At 43.2% G+C, this 24,632-nt stretch overlaps 1 protein-coding gene across 1 annotated transcript; it reads left to right on the top strand.

Moving 5' to 3' along the window:
- Nucleotides 1-292: 292 nt before the first annotated feature.
- LOC121162898 (vomeronasal type-2 receptor 116-like) lies at nucleotides 293-21,374 on the top strand. The gene is made up of 7 exons (XM_040990130.1): nucleotides 293-357; nucleotides 1,796-2,091; nucleotides 7,208-7,227; nucleotides 16,825-17,631; nucleotides 18,664-18,891; nucleotides 19,194-19,317; nucleotides 20,461-21,374. The coding sequence occupies exons 1-7, from the start codon at nucleotides 293-295 to the stop codon at nucleotides 21,372-21,374; spliced, it is 2,454 nt and encodes an 817-aa protein (XP_040846064.1).
- The last annotated feature ends 3,258 nt before the right edge of the window (nucleotides 21,375-24,632 follow it).

Raw genomic sequence — 24,632 nt, 5'->3', positions numbered from 1 at the left:
GATTCTTGAATACCTACCAAATCATTGCTGAGTAACCTGTAGATTTTCCTCATCCTTCCCCAAACCCCCGCACTCTTTCTCAGTGTCTCACTGTCTCCCCTTGCCATGGGACAACCAATGTGCCTATGGCTCTGTGTTCTTGCCTGTGATGGACACTTGGCATGAAGTGACCTAGGGTGAGAGCTTACATGCTTTCTCTATGTTCAGTTTGCGGCAACATTTGGTGTGTTTTTCTCAAATATCTTCCTATCTATGTGTGCTTCTGTGTAAGAAATGGTGATTGACTCCAAGAATGACTCTGCAGGTGTACAAGTTAAACTCCGTCAACTTAGCCTTTAGGAAAAAAGAGTTAAGTTGGTGAGCCTCCAACTGGCAGCAAGAGCTAAAAAGAACCCAGGAAACAAGAAATGTGCAATTCAAACAAATAATGTAAATTAGTAGGACCACATGATGAAAAGGAAATAGTATCTCAATAACTCAGATTTATAATTCTATTAATCAAGTTGAAGCTATGGGTGGGCTGAATCTTCAGGCCAGATTGATTTTTTCTTCAAGGAATCTTTTACAGAATCTGAAAACCTAATGTGTTTAAGTGTTTATAGATTACTACCATTTACTGAAAGCATATGATGGCATTTCAAATTGCAAATGTATAAATGTAAGATATTGTTTGAAAGGATCGTGAAATGGTGCTTCACTAAAAGCAAAACGCTGTCAATTACAGATTCTATCATCTCTAAGTGGGGACAAGAAAAGATAATATCTTATTCAAGCAAAGCAAACAAACAAAAAGCCCCATAATTTTCATTGAAACAAACATTTTCAGTGCAACTAAAGGACTGGTTATAAGAATATATTACATTCCTATCATTCATTAACATAAAGACTTCTATTAGCATTCAAATGATGCAGCATGTTTCAGGAAACTAGTGCCAACAACCCATAGTGAGAAAACAGACCGTCCGTTCTCTTAGTCCCATCAAGTGTGAGAGCCATTCTTACATTGCAGGAAGTCATATTTTCACTTAAGAAATATAGTATGCTTGTAAAGCAAATTGGAACCACGGTATATCAAACATTAAAAGGAAAAAGAATGGGGCAGATCGAGGGTAGGAAGGAATATGTTCATCTTCTTAGAATGCTATCTATGAAAATGTGATATTGGTTTTTTACATTAATCATTGTTTTGACACATGCAGGAAAAGGAAGAACCATGCAAGAGTAAATGATGACATGCTAGTTGAGAATTCAGTACAGAAAAGTGAATAAATCAAACTAAGTGAACACCCTGCATGATGTAACCAAGAGTTTGTCAATCAAATGCTGCTGTCTCAAAAAGAATGAGAAATAGTACAACTGGTCTGATCAAGTGAAGCTTTGAGTTGGGGATTGCAGCAAGACCAGTGGGAAACAGCCCAGGTGCAGCTGCTTACAGAGGCACATGTCCTGTGATTTTAGAATGCCAATGAGTCAGGTGGTTTTGAAGTGACCCCAAAGATCACTGACAACAGAAATCTTGCTCTTGCCTTTGTCTCCAGGTTTCAACACATTGAGACTTATCTGGAGAATTAGTGAAGGGTCATGCATGCTGGAACCACTTCCTTCAGAGGGGTCCAAAGGCCACTCTGACATGTGCTGGAGCTCTGGCAACCTTCCTCTTAGCCACTCCTTGTGCCAGGGCTATGACAGCACAAAATGGCACCTGTGTCTGTCTGTGGCTGGTTCAGTGCTAGACTGTGCTATTGCTCTGAATTCCATGGTCTGATCTTTCTCTCTGATGTTGGCTCATGTTTAGGTGGCTGTGGAAGAACTACCAATATGTGTTGGCCTTTTACTTTGCCATCCAGGAGATCAACAAGGATCCCCACCTGCTCCCCAACCTGACCCTGGGATTCCAGTGGTACAATGCCTTTCCCAGTGAACAGTTCACCTTCTGGTGCCTCCTGCACTGGTTGACTGGGAACACTGGTACTTTACCTAACTACACCTGCCAGACACAAGGCGTGCAGGTGGCCACCATTGTTGGAACCACTTCAGCATTGTCCACTGAATTTGGAACCCTTTTGGAGCTCTACAAAACCCCACAGGTCAGTGAGTTTTGAATCTGAAGAGAAATGTTTGAATCTTTCTAACACATTTGGAATGAAGGTGGCCCAGTGCACACATCTGACTGTGTTGTGGGAAGAATTCACACATTTACGGATATATGCAATTATTCCTAGTGCAAGCAGAATAGGAAAAGTGAAAGAGCGGTGAATAATGAGTGTGCCTAGATTCCTGCCAAGTGTCCAATTATGCTACTTCCGTATGCTGGTTACCACTTCTCTTTCATGTTGACACCTGATGGTTTCTCAATGATGTGCCTGACATGCTGAAGTATCCTGTGGACGGAGAACATTGGCATAAGATGCCACCCAAAACCTTTAGACCTGGGGATATGCAGTCCTCAAATTCTTGTTCCTTTTTGGAAAAGATTGGTTGTGAAGGTGTAAAGGTTTGTTTTAAAAGATACATTTATGGGCCACAGTCCCGGCCGCTATGTTGTGACGGAGGCCTCGGCCTTCTCCTGGCCCAGGAGCACCTAAATCCCCTCATGGGTGAGTACCCGTAAGAGATGGCTGGGAGCTGGGGTATATTCCTAGTTCTGCCCTGGACCCTGCCAGCCAAATGCTGGTGGCAGGACAGGTCGGGTGGGTCCCAGTCTCAGGGCAAGGGGCAGGCTTAACCCCCACTCAAGGTGCCCCCACTTGTCAGGGGCACTCCTGCCGGACAGAACCCCGTCGGGGTCTAGGCCATATTCCCCAGCAGCAAGGCAGGGGCAGAGGCCTTGGCCTTGGGCGGCCAGTGCACCAAGTGGTGCCAGTCTCTGCCTTCTATCTGCCCAGCGGCAAGCTCTCGGGTTTTTATGATATGAAAAAGCTGCTAAGGAACACCCATAAATAAGACCAGCGTTAGTGTAGGTGAGGCACGAATTTCTGGTGATTCCCAGGAACAGGGACATGAATCCTTAATGCAAGTATGGGACTGAGACCTGAAGGTTTGGACTAAGCAAACTTTAGCCCACAAGCATGATGGAACACAGGGTGGAGCTCAGGACATGCCCAGCTAGGGTTTGGCTCCAACTGGTCCACATTAACCACAGAGTTGAGCCATGGTGTCTAAGGCAGGCATTGCGACAGGTGGAAAAAGACACAGTTGTCGTTTCCCTTGGCACAAGTGTGGACTGGAACAAGACATACTGGGCCGGGCCAGACCACAACACCTTCTGGTGCTTTGGAGGACCAGGGTAGATGTGGGACAGACTAGACTAGGTCTGAACACCAACTGAGACATATACAAGTTATATGGGGTTTGGACGAGCCATGGCTGGGCTGAAACATCCTACAGCAAGAACCAGAATGGGATGAAGGCCAGTTAGGAAAACCACTGTTCCTGCTGGGACAGGAGGTGAACTGGCACTTGGACCCACTGGTATGCATGAAACCTGGCACTTGGAGGGGTTCTGATGGAGGAGCCCGTGCAACTCGGCTGGCAGGACACAGACCCTGCAGGTCAGCACAAGAAACATGGAAGGTAACAGCCAAGAGGTCATGGAAAGTGTTCCACTGGCATGCATTTGACATGGTTTGTGGAGAGCGGAGCCGGGCCTCAAAGATGGTGCTTGCTGACCATTGCTTCGTGGCACAAAGGTGGTAAACAGGTTTTGGGAAGTTACTGAGGATTGGGCCGAGCACATAGGGAAGCTACGTGACCTAAGTCATGATTGGTGTGCTTATCACCTGATGTGAAGAACTGTGTATGGATTGGTTTGTGTAATGTAAAAAGGTCTGGGTGAAAAATAGTTAATGAGGAGATTCTACCAGGCGCGCTTCAAGGCTAGGCTAGAGCTAGAGCTATCGCTATCACTTCAAGGCTATTGCTAGCTAGCACTAGGCTGCTTTTGCTTTACTGTAATAAATCTTACAAGTGCTGTAACTGCTTTCACTTTGGCACAACGCTTGAAGTCTTACCTAATAAACTTTTATAAGAATCTTTACCGTTATCGGGGTCTTGCTCGCGGGACGAGGGACCCCGATAATGCTTCGGGGGCAGACCAGACTGAATCTGTTCACGTCATCCACTGGTAAATCCGAACGCCAGAACAGAGTATGGGTCGAACCAGGCCCGGGTCGTGACAAAAGCAATACACAATTTGTAATGCCAAGGTGAGGTAGCCTGATCCGGATGCAGCCACAGCGCCCAACCAACACACGGGTCTTTTTTTTTTTTTTATTGTTGTTTACATTGTATTATGTGGTACAGTTTTATAGGCACTGGGGATTCCCCCCACCCCTCCCATACCCCTCCCCCCATGGTGGATTCCTCCACCTTGTTGCATAACCATAGTTCAAGTTCAGTTGAGATTCATTCCTTGCAAACACATGCCTAGCATAAAGTTCAGCGTCTTATGGTCCAGATAAGTTCAGTGGCCTCTTGGGGAGACCTTCTCTGGTCTGAAGGTAGGGCTAACAGTGTAAAGATCTGGTCAGTTAAAAGCCCCAACAAAACCTCAGTATCAATATACAACATTATGGAATTAATTGACATAGTATTGGGTAAACAATCTGTTAAAAATAATGCAAGTTCCATTCTTCGAAACATCTGGGTTGAGACAGTATCAATGACAGGTTCAAAAAATAACAAAGAACCAAACAAAAAATTACAGGTTAAATCAAGGCAAACATGTGGTATGTAACCTTTTGGGATTCGCTCATTTCCCTTAGCATTATAGTTTCCAGTTGTGCCCATTTAGCCACAAAGAACTGCATTTTGTTTTTTTTAATAGCTGAGTAGTATTCCATGGAGTAGATGAACCAAAGCTTTCTTATCCAATCTTCTGCTGATGGGCATTTCGGTTGCTTCCATGTTTTTGCAATTACTGATTGTGCTGCAATGAACATAGGGATGCATGTTGGTTTGTCGTGAAACAGCTGTTTTGGATATATTCCTAGGATTGCTATTGCTGGGTCATATGGTATGCAGATTTTGAGTTGTTTGAGTGTTCTCCAGACTGATTTCCATAAAGGCTGTACCAACTTGCAGCTCCACCAGCAGTGGAGTAGGGTTCCCTTTTCCCCGCATCCTCACCAGCAAGCGTCGTTGGTGTTCTTGTTTATGTGGGCCAATCTTACTGGTGTTAGGTGGTACTTCATTGATGTTTTAATTTGGATTTCCCTTATTGCCAGGGAGCTGGAACATTTTTTCATATGTTTGTTTGCCATTTGGACTTGTTCCTTTGTGAAATGTTTGCCCATTTCCCGTGCCCATTTCTTGAGTGGCTTGTTTGTTTTGGTTTTTTGGTTGTTTTGAAGTTCTTTGTATATCCTGGAAATTAGCCCCCTATCGCCTATATCGTGTGCAAAGATCTTCTCCCACTCTGTGGGTTGCTTTTTTACTTTGTTGATTGTTTCCCTTGCTGTTGTGGGCTGAGGAGTTGATTAGCATTTGTTAAGCTTGGCTCCTGCAGGAAATGGGCTTGGAGGCTAGTGGCACCTTGTCTGTCAGACTCATTAGCATCCAATTGTTCTGCTAGAGGCTTGGGGGAAAGGTATATATGGCTGAATAAAGGGAGGCTGAGAGAGACCTCTTCCACCACTACTGGTCTCCTGTAGGTGTCTGATTCCCTGGCCCTCACCGTGTCCATGCCACTGGCCAAGCTGGCCGGTACAGGTGGCGCCTAACGTGGGGCACGGCACAGTACGGCATGGCATGGCACGGCACAGCACGGCACGAACATCTGAGGGACCCCTGGACCTGCGAAGGTAAGTTTAGAATTTAAGAATTTTGCAGGGGCATTATTGATTTAATCCCCAGACCCTCTCCCTGCGCTAGAGCACGAGGGACAATCTGAGGGACCCCTGGAATTTTGGAGGGGCATTATTGGTTTAATCCCCAGACCTTCTCCCCATTTAGGGGCACGAGGGACAATCTGAGGGACCCCTGGAACTTTGGAGGGGCATAATTGATTTAATCCCTAGACCTTCTCCCCATTTAGGGGCACGAGGGACAATCTGAGGGACCCCGGAAATGCAGAGGCAAGTTTAGGATTTAACTTTGGAGTGGCATAACTGATTTAATCCCCAGACCTTCTTCCCGTTTAGGGGCACGAGGGACAATCTGAGGGACCCCGGAAATGTAGAGGCAGGTTTAAAAATTTTTGCAGGGACATAAGGAAATTTATCAGGGAGCAATAATTCGCTAAAATGAAGGTAATTAAGGGAGTCCGAGATCTGCTCCACTCACAAGGCACCGACAGTAAGCTTAAGGCCTCGCAGAAGTTCGTTGAAACTATCTGCGACGTATCCCCATGGTTTGCTCTCCCTGTAGCCACCTTTTTCCTCTGGCACTTGGTAAATATTGCTTTGTCATCCCATCAAGTGGTGGTGCATCCCTTCCTTCAAAAATTATCTGTAAGAAGGGGGAGGGAGCCGCAAACCAGAGTAAGTAGACAGAAGGAACTCCAAACCAGGGTAACAAAGAAGGAGCTGCAAGCCAGGAATAGTAGACAGAAGGAATTCCAAACCAGGGCAAATAAGGAAAAGAAACCGCAGAACAGACAAAGTCTAGAGCAATTGTGCGAAGTAGATTCAGAGTCCTCTTCTGAGGACGAGGAAGGGGTAGAGGATGGAAGTGAGTCTTCCGAGGATACCCCGCCCATTGGAAGTTTGGCTGAATGCTTTTGCTGGCTGCTTTTTGATTCATCCAGACCTCCAATACCTGACTCTAAGTTTTCTGTTGCCTGGTTGTCCACCTGTTAAATATTTTTATAATATGATCAGGAAAAAGGTAAAGTCAAGAAAAAAGATTTTACAGAACTTGTCCTGTAGGCTTGCAAATTGTACTTTGGTAGGTCTTTTGTTGTGATAAATGTTTGGCAAGCTAGCTTCATCTGCATATCCATGGCCCATGGCAACTTTTGGGGTTTTAGAATTCTAAGAAATACAAGTAATGCAAGGCAAATCTCTTAAGTTTCATTTGTGATATTTTCAAAAATGTGAAATTTTATCTCAAATATTTGTTTTAGAAGTAAACTCTAACGCAGTACTAAATTATTTCAAGGTATAAGTTAGATTAATGTGGTATTGTATACAAAGCATTTTTATAGTTTTAAATAAGTCTTGTGTTTTTGGCTGGTTATCAAATTTCTCACTGCTTTAAATTGGTAAAGGTTTTGTATTTGTTTTAAAGGTATTTGAGTGATGATTCATGTCAATAACGGAGTCTAATCTATAATGCGTTATACTAACAACAACAAAAACCTTCTTTTAGATATTTTTAGTCATCCTTAAAAAGGCATCCAAGAATTCAAGTTTCCAATTCTAGGGTTTCCCTTGGTATTCGTATAAAGCCTCAGGAATGCCAATGGATTTATCTCCTGTTTTGTGGAGACAGTTAATCAGGCTGATTGGATTAAGATTATTGCTAAGTGGAGTAAAATTTTGTCGTGTCATAATGTACACACCTATGGAATTGTGAAGGTTTAAATCCTAGTTTACACACTTTTAATGGTTTAGCTCTGCAGTTGTATCTGGTTATTCACTATGTATTCTTAGCATAGCTATTTTACTGAAAAGACTAAAATTCGCATTCTTACTATGATAAAAGAATTTCATAATGTGACTTTTCTCTCTCAAAGTCGTGGTTCAAAGCTATTTACTTGATGGTTTTTCAGCTACTGGTTTCTGGTGAACACTACTACTACTAAGTTTAATTGAGAACGATTTTTTTTAAGTCTCCAAAAGTGTCTGTGTGTGTGTGTGTGTGTGTGTGCGCGCGTGCACATGTGTGTCTTAAGTTTGTCTTCTGTATAAGTTGTTTAAAATTGTAATAATGTGTTACTGTCTCCTTATTAGTCAGAAAATGTTCTAGATTTTTGTGAATTAAGTTTAAACTTCCTGTAGGAAACATTTTAAAAAGCAGGTAAATTTACACTTCTGTCTCATCAGCTATCTGGATCCTTAGCTGCAAACCCAGGACACATAATTTGCATATCAATGAATTCTACAGATACTCCCAGAGCTTTCTGATAGGACTGTGAATGTATCTAAATGATTTTTAAAACTTTGCTACAAACTCATTTACTTTGACTAAGATTATTATTTGACAGTTTTCACTTTATACTGTCCCCATAAGAGTAAACAACCTGGTATTTCAGACCTAAAGCCTTCCTTGCTTAATATCCTCAAGGACAAGGTATTATAGAACGTGCCAACCGTACTATCAAGGATTATTTTACTAAAACTAAAAAGGAGGAGTATAGTACTCCCCGAGATCATTTGAACCTTGTATTATTTATCTTAAATTTCCTAACTTTGGATGCTGAAGGACGGTCTGCTGCAGATTGTCATTGGAATCCGTCTCATAAAGAGAAGGGTTATGTGATGTGGAAGGATCCCTTGACTGGGCAGTGGCAAGGCCCAGATCCTGTCCTCATATGGGGGCGAGGTTCAGTTTGTGTTTTCCCAGAAAACGAAAATGGTCCAAGGTGGATTCCTGAGAGGCTTCTCCGGCAAGTTCCTGCTGCTGAGTCTTGTGAAAGCTCGGGTACTAGCCAAGATGATGGCATTTGAATCGGAAGATCGACGGGACAAGCAAGTATATATTAGACCTTTATATAAGTATATTAGTATTTGGTAAGCATCCCTCTCTTTATCTTTTCTTTGTCTTACTGAGAGAGGAGTTAGATTGGGTAGTAGGCAGTCAGGGTATTCTGGGTACCCAAGTCATTTTCTCAAATATAAAATCCCCCACTGTGTCTTAGTTTCACCAGAGCAAGTCTCTTCCATGGGACAAGGATGCTATTAACATATCAATCCCCCACCTGAAGTATTGGCCACTACCTCTGGTCATTGTGGGAGGGCCTCAGGCTGATCTCTTTATCATTGAAAGGAGAGCAGGAAGAAGTAATACACATCTGCCCTAGGCCTGGAATGTCCTATGTCTGGCACCTTTGTGGGCTTTTGTCCCAAGGCAAGGTGCCATAGAAAGCAGGGATTTTCTTTGTTTATGGATTTCCTGCCAGTTTCTCCTTTAACCAGACTTCAGACTATCTGGTGTGTGACCCCAGTTGTTAGGGGTCTGGCCCAACCTTTATAATAGCTCAATTTCTGCCTGTGCTTTTTCTTATTATTCCCCTGTTATTACCACGGGGAAAATACCCACCTTTTCTATGTGGCAGCTTTGTGGGGTATGGACATGCACTGGCATGCACCCCGTTTTTCCTTCTTTAGGAATGCAATTATTCCTATGGAATTTATCAGTTCCATCACTCCTCTGGACTTGAGGACTCGCTCACGTGGATATACCTCAGCTCCTTGAATTTTGAACTTGTGTCTGCCTGTATTATCCCCATGTTTCTCTCTTACATAAGAAAAGGCCTCTAAAGTGAATGACACCGAGTTCCAGTGCACCCTGACAGCATGCTAGAATGGCAATTGTGATTCTGCTGTTATCCTGCAGCCGCCCTGAATCCTGCCTGTGCCTGTTGGGACTGACGGAGAGGCCTTTTGGCCTGATAAGCTCAAAAGAGACTTTGGCATAACGGCGACCATCGTAGCCAGTACATCAGCAGCTGCCACCACCAGCAGCTATCGTGGTGACAGTGATCGAGGTCGCAGATCAGACTGCCAGAGTTATGGAACAATAGGACTTTACTATGAACATGAGGGGTGGGCACGCTTATGCTGTAATTGTGGGTTGATTTGTTGGCATAGAACAGCAGATGCTGTGAGATTTGGTTTGACCTCCTGTATTCCATCATATGCCTCTTTGTGTGTAACCCCTGTAGTGCAAAATGTTTCTCTAGGCCCGGGAATTGCTGTCTGCGTATTGCTACTGAACTAAGATGTTTCTATGGTCAGGGCCTCTTGTCTCCCATTATGCCTCTATGTATGTTTCACCTGTGTAGTGCTATGTCTTCTCAAGCCCAAGAATTGCTGCCTGCTCGTTGCTACCGAGGTAAATCACTCCTAGCCATGGAACAGGGTAACCAACCTCCCCAAGTATGGTTTGTGCAGCTGCAGCAGACAACGCGTTGGATGGCAGCCAGTGACGGGTAAGATGGACCGGGCACTGACCAACCTAAGACAGGGGCTCCGTCATGCTGCGGAGATTCCCAATGACGGGTAAGGCTGGTAACCTAGAGTCCACAACCTAAGACAGGCGCAGACAAGTCTGCTTTAAAACAAAGAAGGGGGATCTGTTGTGGGCTGAGGAGTTGATTAGCATTTGTTAAGCTTGGCTCCTGCAGGAAATGGGCTTGGAGGCTAGTGGCACCTTGTCTGTCAGACTCATTAGCATCCAATTGTTCTGCTAGAGGCTTGGGGGAAAGGTATATATGGCTGAATAAAGGGAGGCTGAGAGAGACCTCTTCCACCACTACTGTTCTCCTGTAGGTGTCTGATTCCCTGGCCCTCGCCGTGTCCATGCCACTGGCCAAGCTGGCCGGTACACCTTGTTGTACAGAAGCTTCTTAGTTTGATGAGGTCCCATTTGTTTATTCTGTTTTCAACTGCTATTGCTTTTGGTGTCCTTCTTAGAAAGTCGGAACCTACTCCTAGGTCTTGTAGGGTATTTCCTACATTTTCTTGCAAGAGTTTGAAGGTTTCTGGATGTAGGTTTAGGTCTTTTATCCATGTAGATTGGATCTTGGTGTATGGTGATAGATGTGGGTCTATCTTTTTGTTTCTACAGGCTATCAGCCAGTTGTCCCAACAACATTTACTAAAGAGGCCTTCCCACTTGCTTGAGTTGTCATTGGTCTTTTTGTCAAAGATTAATTGGCTGTATCTGTGTGGGTTCCCTTTTGGTACTTCTATTCTATTCCATTGATCTTCCTTTCTGTCTTTGTGCCAGTACCAGGCTGTTTTGATAACCACTGCTCTATAGAATGTCCAGAGGCCCGGGATTGTGATTCCCCCTGCTAACTTCTTATTTTTCAGGATGGTTCTAGCTATTCGTGGTTTTTTGTGTTTCCAGATGAACTTTTAAAGAATCATTGTATCCAGTTCCGTGAAGAATGTTTTGGGCAATTTGATTGGAATTGCATTGAAAATGTATATTGCTTGTGGTAGTATAGACATTTTAATGATATTGGTTTTGCCTATCCAGGAGCACGGGATGTTATTCCATCTTTTGAGGTCTTGTTCAATTTCCTTTTTAAATAGTTTGTAGTTTTCTTCGAATAGGTCTCCTACGCTTTTGGTTAGATTTATTCCCAAATACTTCATGCTTCTCTTTGTTGTTTTGAATGGTATCCTGTTGGTTAGATCTTCTTCCATCTTGGTGTTATTTGCGTACACTATGGCTGTTGATTTTCGTTCATTAATTTTGTACCCCGCCACTCTGCCAAACTCTCGTATAAGTTCTAGTAGTTTCTGTATTGAGTCTCCTGGTTTTTCTATGTATAGGATTATGTCAACTGCATATAGTGAAAGCTTGACTTCTTCGTTTCCTATACGTATGCCTTTGATTTCTTTTTCTTGTCTTATGGCCTCTGCAAATACCTCTAGGACTATGTTGAATAGCAGTGGTGATAGCGGGCACCCTTGTCTTGTTCCAGATCGCAGTGGGAAGGGTTCTAGCTTTTCTCCATTCAGTATGATACTGGCGTTGGGTTTTTCATAAATTGCTTTGATTATGTTGTGGATTTTCCCATCTATGCCTACTTTGGCTAGAGTTTTTAGCATGAAGAGGTGTTGGATTTTGTCGAAAGCTTTTTCTGCATCTATTGAAACTATTATGTGGTTCTTGTTTTGCAGTTTTTGGATATGGTTTATAACATCTATGGATTTCCGAATGTTGAACCATCCCTGCATTCCAGGGATGAATCCTACTTGATCCGGATGAATGATCTGTCTGATGATTTTTTGAATTCTATTGGCTAGGATTTTGTTGAGAATTTTAGCATCAATGTTCATCAGAGAAATAGGTCTGTAGTTTTCCTTCTCTGATGGTTCTCTGTCCGGTTTTGGGATTAAGGTGATGTTGGCTTCATAGAATGAGTTTGGGAGGGTTGCTTCCTCCTCTATTGTTTTGAAGAGCTTGTAGAGGATTGGGGTTAGTTCTGTTCGGAATGTTTTGTAGAATTCTGTGGTGAAGCCGTCTGGGCCTGGGCTTTTTTTCGTTGGGAGATCCTTGATGACTGTTTCAATCTCTACCTCGGATATGGGTTTATTTAATTCTTCAGTTGCCCCCGGGCTGAGTTTTGGTAAGTGGTGGGAGTCCAAGAACTTTTCTATTTCTTGGTGATCCTCAAATTTGTGGGAGTACAGTTCTTTGTAGTAATTTCTAATTATTTTCTTAATGATTGCAGTGTCTGTTGTTATGTTGCCTTTTTCATCTTTAATGCTATTGATTCTCACTTTCTCTTGTTTTTTTTTTTTTTGTCAGTCAGGCCAGTGGAGTGTCTATTTTGTTTATTTTCTCAAAAAACCAACTTTTTGATTTGTTGATTTTATGTATAGTTTTTTTGATTTCTATTTGGTTCATCTCCTCCCTTGTTTTGATAATTTCTTGTTTCCTACTGTGCGTGGGACTCTTCTGCTGCTGTTTTTCCAGATCCTGGAGGTGTGTGGTTAGTTCCTGTATTTGGCGTCTTTCTTGGGCCTTGACATGGGCTCCAATTGCGATGAATCTACCTCGTAGCACTGCTTTGGCGGTGTGCCACAAGTTTTGGAATGTTGTATCAGAGTTTTCATTGGTTTCCATAAATTTTTTGATCTCATCTTTAATTTCTTCTCTGACCCATTGTTCGTTTAATAGCATATTGTTCAATTTCCAAGAGTGCCTATAATTCCTGGCGAGTTTTGAGTTGTTGATTTCCAGTTTCATCCCATGGTGGTCTGAGAGAGTACATGGTATGATACTAATGTTTTGGAAGTTGTTTAGATTCGCTTTATGTCCTATCATGTGTTCGATTCTGGAGAAGGTGCCATGCACCGCTGAGAAGAATGGATAGTCTGTGGCCTTAGGATAAAAAGTTTTATATATGTCTACTAAGTCCAGTTGTTCTATTGTTTGTGTGAGCTCTGCTGTTTCTTTGTTGAGTTTTTGTTTTGTAGACCGGTCCATGGTTGTTAGAGGTGTGTTGAGATCGCCTACAAGAATTGTGCGGGTGTCTATGTCTTCCCTTAAGTCTGTAAGTAATTGCTTTACGTAACTAGGTGCATTAAGATTCGGTGCATAAACATTAATGATGGTGATTGCTTCTTGATGGATCATTCCTTTCACCAGTATAAAATGGCCTTCCCTGTCTCTTTTGATGTTAGTTAGATTGAAATCTATCTCGTCTGAAATTAGGATAGCTACCCCAGCTTTTTTTTCTCGTCTATTGGCGTGAAATATCTTTTTCCATCCCTTCACTTTCAGTTTCTTTGCATCCTTTCTGGTTAGATGCGTTTCTTGTAGGCAACAGATGGTTGGGTCTTGTTTGATGATCCATTCTATTAATCTCTGTCTTTTGATTGGTGAATTTAGACCATTTGTGTTGAGAGTTAAAATTGAGAGGTTGCAATTTTGCCCTGCCATGTGATTGTGTTGTGTGTGTGTTGTTGTCTATGTAGTTGTCTTGTTTGTGCGGCCTTTAGTTTGGAGACCTTCTTATTTGCCAACTTTGTTTGTGATTTGCCTCCTTTTTGTCCGGGACTAGCGCATTTCTAAGGAGACTTTGCAGAGCTGGTTTTGTGTATACATATTCTTCTAGTTTTTCTTTGCTATTGAAGTATCTGATTTCATTCTCATATACAAATGAGATCTTTGCTGGGTAGATTATTCTTGGTTGACAGTTGTTTTGTTTCAGGACTTGGAAGATCTTTGTCCATTCTCTCCTTGCTTGTAGGGTCTCTTCGGAGAAGTCAGCAGTGATTCTGATGGGTTTTCCCCTGTATGTGATCTTTGCTGTACTTCGTACTTGTCTCAGGATTCCTTCTTTGTCTTCATTGGAGTAGAACTTGAGCACCATGTGTCTGGGTGAAGATCTCTTTGGATCATGTCTGTTGGGAGTTCTCTGTCCATCCTGTATGCGGGGTGGATTCGTGTTCCAAGTGTTTTGGAAGTTTTCCTGTATAATTTCATCAAGCACTGCTTGCATTCCTGATTCTCTTTCTACTCCCTCGGGGAGGCCGATGATCTGAATATTCAATTTTCTAAGGTAATCCTTCATCTCTTGCATCATTGTATTAGTTTTGCTGAGGCTTGTCTCCAGCTGTTTAATACGCTGGGCACCTTCATTTTGTGTGTCTTCTGTTTCAGAGATCCTTTCCTCTGCCGCATTTATTCTGTTGATCAGGCTTTCAATTTTATGATCTTGGGCATCCAGTTTGGTTTTGATTTGTTGTATTTCGGTGATTATGCGGTTCTGGAGGTCTTCCAGCTTTGTGTCCACGTCTCTGATATATTTTAGCATTATTTTCATCAATTCCTTTCCTGGTAACACTTCCATGTCTTCATCTCGCATCGCTGATATTGATAATGGCTTTTGGCCCTTGTTTGGTGGGGTGCTCTCTCTTTCATCTGGAGCACAACTCTTTCTGGTGGTTTTTCCCATTGTGTTGGTGTATTCTGGTGGGGCCAATGGACCCGTGTGTTGAGGGGCTGTCAGGCGCTTTCCTGTAGAGATTGGAGCCTGTAGGCGTGGTGTTGCAGGGCGTGGTAATTTTCAAGGCACCGTTGGTGCGTTCTCAGGGCCCGGGGCTGTGGAGCACCACCTTGGGGGCCCAGTGGATTCCAGGCACACTCTGGGTACCACTTCTACAAGTGTGACACCCCAGGGCGTGGAGGGATGGAGGCGCTCTCTGGGTGTGCCCCCTGCATGGGAATCCACAGGGCGTAGAAGGTTTTATGTGCTTTCTCCCTGCGTTCTCCGTGTCAGGGACTGCAGGGTTTTTCAGAGCCCACCTGGTGCGTCTCCCACACATGGGACTGTGGGTGAGGCACTTTCTGGGCGTGGCTCTTGTGCAGTGATTCCACCACTCTTTGTGTGTGGGTGTTCAGAGCCACCCTGGTGTGGCTCCCCTTCTCAGGAACCTCTGCAGGGGGGAGGAATGCGGAGGCTGTTAACCCCTAGCTCACCAAACCTCCGGCTGCTGCAGTCTGCCTCTGCTGCTCTTGAAGACCTTTGCCGGCGTGGATCCCTCCCGATTTCCTTGTCTCTGAGTTGACTGCGTCTCCCGTCGGGCTGTTCTCAAAAGTGACTCAGCAGGTCTGGAGTGGGATGTCGGCTTCTCTACCTTTGCCCTGCTTCGTTCTCGTTGTTCTTCTGAGTTGTGTGGATCTTTTTGGCTCCACATTGTCCAGGGAGCTTCACGGACATCTCCCTGTGGTTCCCTGCTTTTCCTCCTTTCTGTTTCTGTAGCGTTCTATCCCTCTCTCACTGGACGCTCCCTCACAGCCTTCCTCCTACGTCGGCCATTTTAAAAACCAACACACGGGTCTTAAGGTGGGTGGGAAACTGGATGGGGCTTCTTCCTGTATATCCCCCTTTACCTAAGATACATGAAGGAAGTGGTATGAAATTGATGGTCTTGGCCACTTCCCTTTAGTCCTTGAAGCTTTTTTACCCTAATAAAATATGTAAAGATTGTCAAATATAATAAAAATATATATCTGTTAAAAAAAGATACATTTATGTGTTCACTTGAAACCCCAAACAAGAGAAAAGTGAGAGCAGGGACTAAGCATATATAAGAGCAATGAAGGGACTTTGATCCACTGTTTCAATGCCCACAGTACCATAGCAGGTAGGTCTGATCCAGGCAGAGCCATGAGGCATGTGTTACTTGAGTTGTCCAATATGGCAGCAAAATCCTAGTTCTTAGGTCATACTTGACTATCTTGATGGACATATTAGCAGGAAAATCGGTCAGAAGCTGATAAGCCTGGATTGGAATGGGTGCTCTGACATGGAATATTAGTATGGAAATCATCACATTAACTCACAAGCCCATGGCAGTGTTGAGATTATATTGGAGCAATTTGTATTCTTGAGTGCAATGGCAGATTTTCTCAGCCTTTTCAATGACCATGGCACATACCCATGCATTCAGACATACTTCCGTCCATCTTTATTTGAGGAGAGAGGCAAGCAAAGAGCACCCATCTTCTGCTGTACACACATGCATGACAGATGTGTACAGCCAGGAACTCATTCCAGTGACCAACGTGACTCACTTAACGAAGTGAACATTACTGCCTTCCCAGACTTACCTGGCATCTCAGAAAGATGTCACCAGGGACCCCCAACCTGAGTCAGAATCAAGATGTGTGCCTTTCAGACATAGGGTGCCGTGTCATCACAAGCAAATTTGCATGGGAAAATTTCTCTGTCCCCAATCAATTTGGGTTTAATGAGTATATTTGAACAGATACATTAATTTCTATCACTGATCACTTACCTCCAAATAACAGGAGTTAATACAGTAGAGATTTCTGTCTGAACTAGAGTTGATTCCAAGAGTGGCTGCTCTGTTCTATCAATGACAATCCACTAAGAGATGGGAAGCTGAAGGATCTTGGTCCCAGCACAGGTCACAGAGAAGAAAGAAGAATGGATGTACTTTCTTTAAAGCTATGAATGTAACTTCTATGTATTGTCTGAAAGCAATGATCACCTGAACCATGGTCTTGTCTGTGACCAGTAGAGTAGGAAGTTTCATCTCTACTGCACACTTCCTCTTCAATAAAAAAAGTGAATGACTCAAGTCCACCCTGGGATAATTGTTTTCAATCAAGTCTATTTCGCATACTCAAGACTCACATGGGTTGATTTTGATTTTTTTCTTCTTTCAGTTGACCTATGGCCCTTTTGATCCCATGCTAAATGATAAGAAGCAGTTCCCATCCCTCTATCAGATGGCCAGCAGTGACAGCTCTCTGGGCATTGCAATGCTGTCACTGCTGCTGCATTTTGGCTGGACATGGGTGGCGCTCTTTGTGTCTGATGACATGAAAGGAGAGCAGTTCCTGCAGGACATCCAAGCAGAGATGCTGAAGAGAGGAGTCTGTGTGGCCCTGACAGTGAAGCTCCCTGTCACCAAGAGGCTGTATCAAGAGAGTGATCTGACTTTCATGAGCAGGATCCAAGCTTCAACTGCAAATGTGCACATCCTCTATGGTGATGTAAGGGCCCTCATTGCTGTGGACATTTCAGTGGAATTCTTTCTAACCATGGGGAAGGTGTGGGTGATGGCATCCAAGTGGGACATCGTTGTGTATGAGACAGACCACATGCTGCACTCTTTGCATGGAGGCTTCTCATTTTCCCCCCACAGGGAGGAGATCCTTGGCCTCAAAGATTTTCTCAAGACAGTGGAGCCTTCTCTCTTCCCAGAGGACTTTTACTTCAATAAATTATGGCTCTTGCATCTGGACTGCTCACCAGCAGGGTCATTTTATGGACGCATTGGAAACTGCTCACCAAATGCATCCTTGGAGTTTCTTCCACCATACATTGACCTGATGACCCTCTCTGACTTCAGCTATTTAGTCTACAACGCTGTGTATGCAGTGGCCCATGTACTCCATGCTATTCTTATGGAGAAAATGGAGCTGGGATCTCTGGGAGAAGCAGCCCAGCCAATGATTCTTCCCTGGCAGGTAACCCTCCCTCAGATCAACTTAGACATTGACCACTTGATGTACTCAGCTGGTGTTTCTTTGGAATACAACACCATGACACTTCTTTTACATCAAAGTCAGCAGGATCAGGTATAAGGTAGATGGGATCATTTCATGAGTTGCATTTCCATCTGTTGTTGTCTGCTATGGCTGGAGAACCCATTCATTGCAGATCTTGTGTATTAGCTTTGTAATTAGAAAATTATTTAAAATATTCTAGTGTAGGATGCAGTGCTACCAAAGATCCAGTGAAATCTGGGATGAAGTTTAAAAGAAAAAAAAATTTGTCACACCAAAGCCAAGCATTGCTTTATCAAAGTTAAAATATAGAGAGATGTTGACCAAACATTTTTTCCTTTCCTTAAAATTGTGATATTTGTGACTGATTAATCATATGCAGGTATTCTATACATCCACAAATATGAATGTTCCTGGAAACTTGTACATTCATATCATAAAGAGTTGGATTGCAGATAATGTTCTTATTAAGGGGAAGTAGGGTAATGTCATTTATAAGGCAGGCACAGTGGCTCAATACATTACCTGAGTGTCATCCTCATAGTTTATACACAGTGCAAACCTATTCTAAAAATCAGGGAAATGATATTTATCTGGTTGGCTGGTGTATTTCTACCAGTCCAGAGATCCCCAGCTCATTACATTTTGTTGCAAATGTTGACCCAATATGACAGAAGTAATAGACCATGATGAAATGAGATACATTTGTGAGCATAGAAATGAATTGCCTACAGTTTCTTTGAATGATAGAATATGGATTGAGCTATTAGACGCAATTCCCTGCAAAAGTACAGAGGGCATTTCTTACAAATGAGGAACAGGAGTTCAATTCATCTGAACTCAGGAAATGTTTGAGCATCCAGAGAAAAGTCATGCCCTATCAAATAAGAGAATCTGGATAATGAGCACAACACAGAAGCCTTGTTCAGCACGTGTGCCCAACCACAACTGACTTGGATACTCTCCTTGTCTCCAATTCTGCCTGTCTTCCAGCTCCACCCAGTTCTGAGGAAACTCCAGTTCAGAAACAGTGCTGGAGATAATGTATCCATGTGTGAACCAAGACGTGGTGTGGCACGTTACGATATCCAGAATGTTGTGAATTTTCCTGCTGGATTGAGCTTGCTGGAGAAAATTGGAGAGTTTACCTATACCAGTTCACATGAGCAGGGGCTGCTCATCCATGAAGACCTGATAGAATGGCCTGCTGCCTTCAAGGAGGTATGGTTCTGTTTGGATGTATGATACCTCCTGGGAGATCTGAATGGAGCTGTTTGAAAAAAATTGTGAGGTGAATACTACTAGGTTCTGTTGTTGTAATTGAGAGAGGCTTAAAGAAGCAGCATGGCCATGATGTCGTGCTGCAATGAATGCATAGAAAACATCTCCAATTAGGGGGAGAGAATTCAGTTGTGACCTTCAAGTGAAAATGAAATGTATGTTGTGAGAGTGAATACACTAACATGCTTTGGAGGAGCTGATAGCCCAGCAAATCATGCCCATTGTTTCTCTTTCCCCTTCAGACTCCTCAGTCTGTGTGTAGCCAGAGCTGTGGTCCAGGATTCAGAATCTTGCCACAGGAAGGAAGACCCATCTGCTGCTACACCTGTGTGTTCTGTGCAGAGAGAGAAATGTCCAACCAGACAGGTAAATTATGTAGAAATTTCAATGCATATAGCTTTACTTTCCTAATGCTTTCTCCATGAAAAGCCAAAAGAACAGGTTTACTGGCACTGTGGGTGTCAAGTGCACCATAGTTTTCAATGCACAGATGCATTTGTTCATGCTATCTATCTGTTTGGATTCATTGTAGCCATTGTGTATTTATCTGGCATTCCTTAGAGTAATGCCTGCCTCAGCACTCATTCAGAATGGTATCAGTGCCTGCCAGAAAAGAGTCCTCATCTGAATGATGCAGGTAGATAAATTACATTAAAACTAAAAAAAGTCAGTGCCATAATCACCAGTTTTCCATGAGCACATAGAAACTTGATTACAACATATTTTACATGCCAGTTCAGAAACATGTGGAATAGGTTCTGCTTGTGTGAATATCACATTTACATGAGGATGGATCAGAATTATGTTTTAGGGAATTATCACACTCCTAATGGCACTTTGAGTATATAGTAAAATCTTTTAAAGAACTGATATGCCTTTACTTGAAAAATAGAATTATTTCTCCATCAATAACTCGATGAATATCACAAATCATGCAGATTTCCTTTAATTACATCTATATTCAAATCCAAATTTTGTTTATTCAGTAAACTAAACCACAGCATCACATAGAAAAATGATCAAAAGTTTTCCAAGAGAATGAAGATGCTAAATGAGGGTGCACATGTTCTGTGATTTACCATATGAGAACTGAGAGCATTGGTTTTAGTAAGACTGCCATAGTTGTTTGCCTCTGCTCAAGTCTAGAAGAGAATGTTCTAAAGTTGGTGTCCCTAGGCAATGCACAATGGTGACACAGGACTTGACATGAAGGAGCCTGAAGGGATGGATGCGGTGAAGGCTGGAAGAACCATGACCATGGGGTCCTCATCAGGTCACAGAATTAGCCTACCTTAGCCCATGTCTGTTAAGCTCTCTTTGAATGTGTTTCTTCCCATCAGCAGATGAGCACTGTGCCCAGGTCAGAAAGGTAGAAACAGGCTCTATTGTGCCCTAGAACACAGCACAACTGATCCGTTTTAAGGCACACTGCAGAGCTGACCCATTTTCACAACAGGGAATGATTCTGAATTTCCAAAATGGACACCCTGACTCTACCTCTTCCTATAGATGCAGAACAGTGTGTCCGGTGCTCAGAGCAGGAGTACCCAAACTTGAACAGGACTCACTGCCTCCCCAAGCTGGTGACATTCCTGGACTTTGAGGATTCTCTGGGGACCGCTCTAGCATGCATGGCTCTGACCCTCACTCTCCTCACTGTTATGGTGTTGGGGCTCTTTGTGAAACACCGAGACACACCCATCGTCAAGGCCAATAATTGCAACCTCAGCTACATCCTGCTCATCTCACTCCTCCTCTGCTTCCTCTGCTCCTTCCTCTTCATTGGCCGTCCCAACACAGCCACCTGCCTCCTAAGACAAATCACATTTGCCCTGGTGTTCACAGTGGCTGTTTCTGCCGTGCTGGCTAAAACCATCACTGTGGTTCTGGCCTTCAAGGCCATGAAGCCTGGAAGGACCATGAGGCGATTGCTGGTGTCAGGAGCCCCAAACGCTGTCATTCCCATCTGCTTCCTCATCCAACTGACTCTCTGTGCCATCTGGCTGGCAACATCTCCTCCCTTTGTGGACACAGATGCACACTCTGAGCATGGACACATCATCCTCTTGTGCAACGAGGGCTCCATCACTGCCTTCTACTGTGTGCTGGGCTTCCTGGGCTCATTGGCCCTGGGCACATTCACTGTGGCTTTCCTTGCCAGGAAGCTGCCTGACACGTTCAATGAAGCCAAATTCCTGACGTTCAGCATGCTGGTGTTCTGCAGTGTGTGGGTGACCTTCCTGCCTGTGTACCAGAGCACCAAGGGGAAGGTGATGGTGGCCGTGGAGGTCTTCTCCATCTTGGCCTCTGGTGCTGGGCTCCTGGGCTGCATCTTTTTCCCCAAGTGCTACATCATTCTCCTAAGACCTGAGAGGAATTGTTTGGAAGGTTTTAAGAAAAGAACATGCTCTAGGAGATTCTAATACATATTTTTTTTCTTGTTCTGCTGTCATATTGTGAGAGGTATGACCTTGCAAGCATTATTGAACTTACATGCACACCATAGATATTAATAAGTAAAATCATTTGCTTAAGAGTTTGTATATACAGCATTTAGCAGAGTAATCTGAGTTAATGACATCATCTTTCATCTCTGGCTCCTTGTCTGTACTTCTGATGCCTTGGGTCCCTGGAAGCAAGTGCTGAAGGCTCATGTGTCCTGGTTATTTGCCCAGGTGAGGATACAAAGTTTTGCTCCTTGTTGGTTGTAGTCACAACCCTGATGAGGCATTGGGATGCATAGATGTGAGGTGTAGAGTAGAAGACATCTCTGTCTCTGCCAGTAGCTTTCTGTTGTCTCCATCTCAGAAGAAGTGATGACAATTGGAAAAGCATTCATATTCAGTAAAAATAAGAGATGTGGTAAGTGATATTGCCATGTGCCCATCAAGGCTACAACAGTCATTTCATTTATAGCTACAATGAAGATGAAATATAAAGACTGAATTGCATTCTGTTCAGTTATCATGTGCAAATAATGTAATTGCTCATATTTTCTATGACGACCAAGTCACACAGATTTTATATTTTGTACCTCTAGCTTGTGCACTGCAAGTTATGTGTGATTTCTTTGCCAGTGACACTAGTCTGTTTGTGATGTAGTGTTACTCCGTTGGGGACACTGGACTGGCTAAAAGCATCTTAATAAATATTTGTTATTAATCTTTGTTGGAATGTATTTATTCTTGTATAGGTTATCTTCAATCATATAGGACACTGATTCTACACTTGCATGTCCATGAGCCAATGCATTGCTTTATCTTCTGATTTTGCTTTAAATTTCTGCTTCCCACTTACTTGGGGATACAACTGTGTCTTGATGGATATCGAATACTCTAGCCATGATGAACCATTCCAAACTGGCTCATTCACAGTGCACATTTCCAATGCATATACTTTGGCCATACAGCTTGCAACTTATCTAGAAAAACACTTCTATATATGATTTTTATGTTTTCAGTTTTATATGACAAAACTGATTTTTATACCCTGATAAACGCTCTACAAATGATTTTAGCTTTAGTGTCCATGTGCTGGGACATCCTCTTTTTTTAAAATATGTTTTTTATTGAAAAGTCAGATACAGAGAGGAGAAGAGATAGACTGGAATGTGTTCTGTCTGCTGATTCACTCCCCAAGTGACCACAACAGCTGGAGTTGAGCTGAGCTGAAGCCAGGAGCCAGGAGCTTCTTTCGTTCTCATGCAAGGGTGCAGGTACACAAGGATTTGGGCTGTCCTCGACTGATTTCCCAGGCCACATGCAAGGAGCTGGATGGCAACTGGGGCTGTTGGGATTAGAACCAGCATCCACATGGTAAATCAGTGTATACAAGGCGAGGATTTAGCCACTAGGCTGCCACACCTGGCCCTTGAGGACATCTTCGAAGCTACATTATATAGTATTCCAACTAAATCCAACAGTCCCTCACTGTTTCCATGCACAGGATCAGAATGAGTCCCACTTGAGCCTATGGATATCACAGATAGAATGCTACAGCATCTTGCTTAGTGCACTCAACCCTCTTCTTGCCTTTTGGGTCATCTCATTTGCATATATTCCCTCCACCTTTATCCACTACCAAGGAAACTGAGATAAAAGCAGTCCTGGAGAGCATGTATGTCAGGTGAAACAAGAAAGCAGAAGGTTCTGTAAGATTCCCAAGGTGGGGTGAATTCTCCTGTGGTCTTGGGTTCCTTGTAAACCTTGGAGCATTTTCTTCCAAGAGTCCACCTGGCTGAGATTTGCCCTTGAATGGAGTCAGGGGTGACTTGTTGCTTTCATTTAAAGAGGCATGATTCATTTTTCTGCACAAGGGGATCCTAAGGGGAATTCTGAATAGAGATCAGGTATGTCGTCTCCAGGTCAGCCCTAAATTTCCCTTTCAGATATTGGCTGTGAGTGAAGGGAATCTGCTTATAAAGCAGAGGTATTTAACCAAAAATCTGTACGGAATGAAGAACATGCAATTATGGTATCAGTACCATGTAGACGTGGACAATCCATTGAAAGTGATAAAGAGAATGTTCTAGAACAGTGTTCCAGACAGCATTGATCAAGATGCTTTGGTCCGATCCAGTGTTCCTACAGAGTGGCACTGCATGACTAAGCAAATTTTGAATCCTGGAAAGAAATCTCCCTTAAAATGCATGTAGGTCAAAAACTGACACTCTGCAAGAGAATGAGTATCAGATGACTTACCAAATGTAAAATATTGACTCCACATTAGTAAATAATCCAAATTAATTCAATCTCTGGCATCACAGAAAAAAAATGTAACATAAAGCGGCAGGCTTTTGTATTTGGTACATGACCTTAGATTTTATTCACACCATGAATGTTTTTATTCAACGTAGAAATTTTTCTAAACCCTATCATTGATTTTGACAGGGACAGACACAGAGAATCGTGACAAAATGAGACCCTTCCCACCCTATATCACATATCTCCATTGCAATATTTATTTCAGGGTTGTGATGAGAACCAACAATAGGAGTCAATCCATTCATGAGTCTGGAACCAGGATCCCAAACAGAGATCAGAGAACAGGTCAGAGCCAGAGGTGGACGTTCATTCTATGTAGCAGCTAGGCTAATTTTACTTTGCACAAGCAATATTCAGAAGAAAGTCACCCCTGTTATTTTTCGCATCTGAATGTAATTCAGTAAAAACAAACGAACAAACAAACAAACAAAAAAACAAATAAAAAACCTAGGAAAATCGTCATGTTCCGTTGGAAACAGTTGTTTTCCTGAATCTTTTCGAACAAGTCCTCTCAGGCTTTATGAGAATAATGCAGCATTTGGGAGCAAAGATGCAGCCCAGGAGCCAGTGCCAGAGGCCAAGATGGAGAAGACCTCCACGGCCACCATCACCTTCCCCTTGGTGCTCTGGTACACAGGCAGGAAGGTCACCCACACACTGCAGAACACCAGCATGCTGAACGTCAGGAATTTGGCTTCATTGAACGTGTCAGGCAGCTTCCTGGCAAGGAAAGCCACAGTGAATGTGCCCAGGGCCAATGAGCCCAGGAAGCCCAGCACACAGTAAAAGGCAGTGATGGAGGACTCGTTGCACAATAGGATGATGTGTCCATGCTCAGAGTGTGCATCTGTGTCCACAAAGGGAGGAGATGTTGCCAGCCAGATGGCACAGAGAGTCAGTTGGATGAGGAAGCAGATG

Source organism: Ochotona curzoniae, unplaced genomic scaffold, assembly GCF_017591425.1.
Source record: "Ochotona curzoniae isolate NIBS_2020 unplaced genomic scaffold, NIBS_Ocur_1.0 contig_589, whole genome shotgun sequence".
NCBI lineage: Eukaryota > Metazoa > Chordata > Mammalia > Lagomorpha > Ochotonidae > Ochotona > Ochotona curzoniae.
Note: the sequence above shows the minus strand (reverse complement) of the source record. Positions and strands in the feature narration are given on the sequence as shown.

What these genes read in the sequence shown, in the direction of transcription:
- LOC121162898 (XM_040990130.1), top strand. Translation starts at nt 293, where the DNA reads ATGACTCTGCAGGTGTACAAGTTAAACTCCGTCAACTTAGCCTTTAGG. An exon ending in CTACAAAACCCCACAGGTCA is followed by an intron (nt 2,092 to 7,207) that starts GTGAGTTTTGAA and finishes AAATTGGTAAAG; the next exon opens with GTTTTGTATTTGTTTTAAAG. An exon ending in AGAAATGTCCAACCAGACAG is followed by an intron (nt 19,318 to 20,460) that starts GTAAATTATGTA and finishes CTCTTCCTATAG; the next exon opens with ATGCAGAACAGTGTGTCCGG.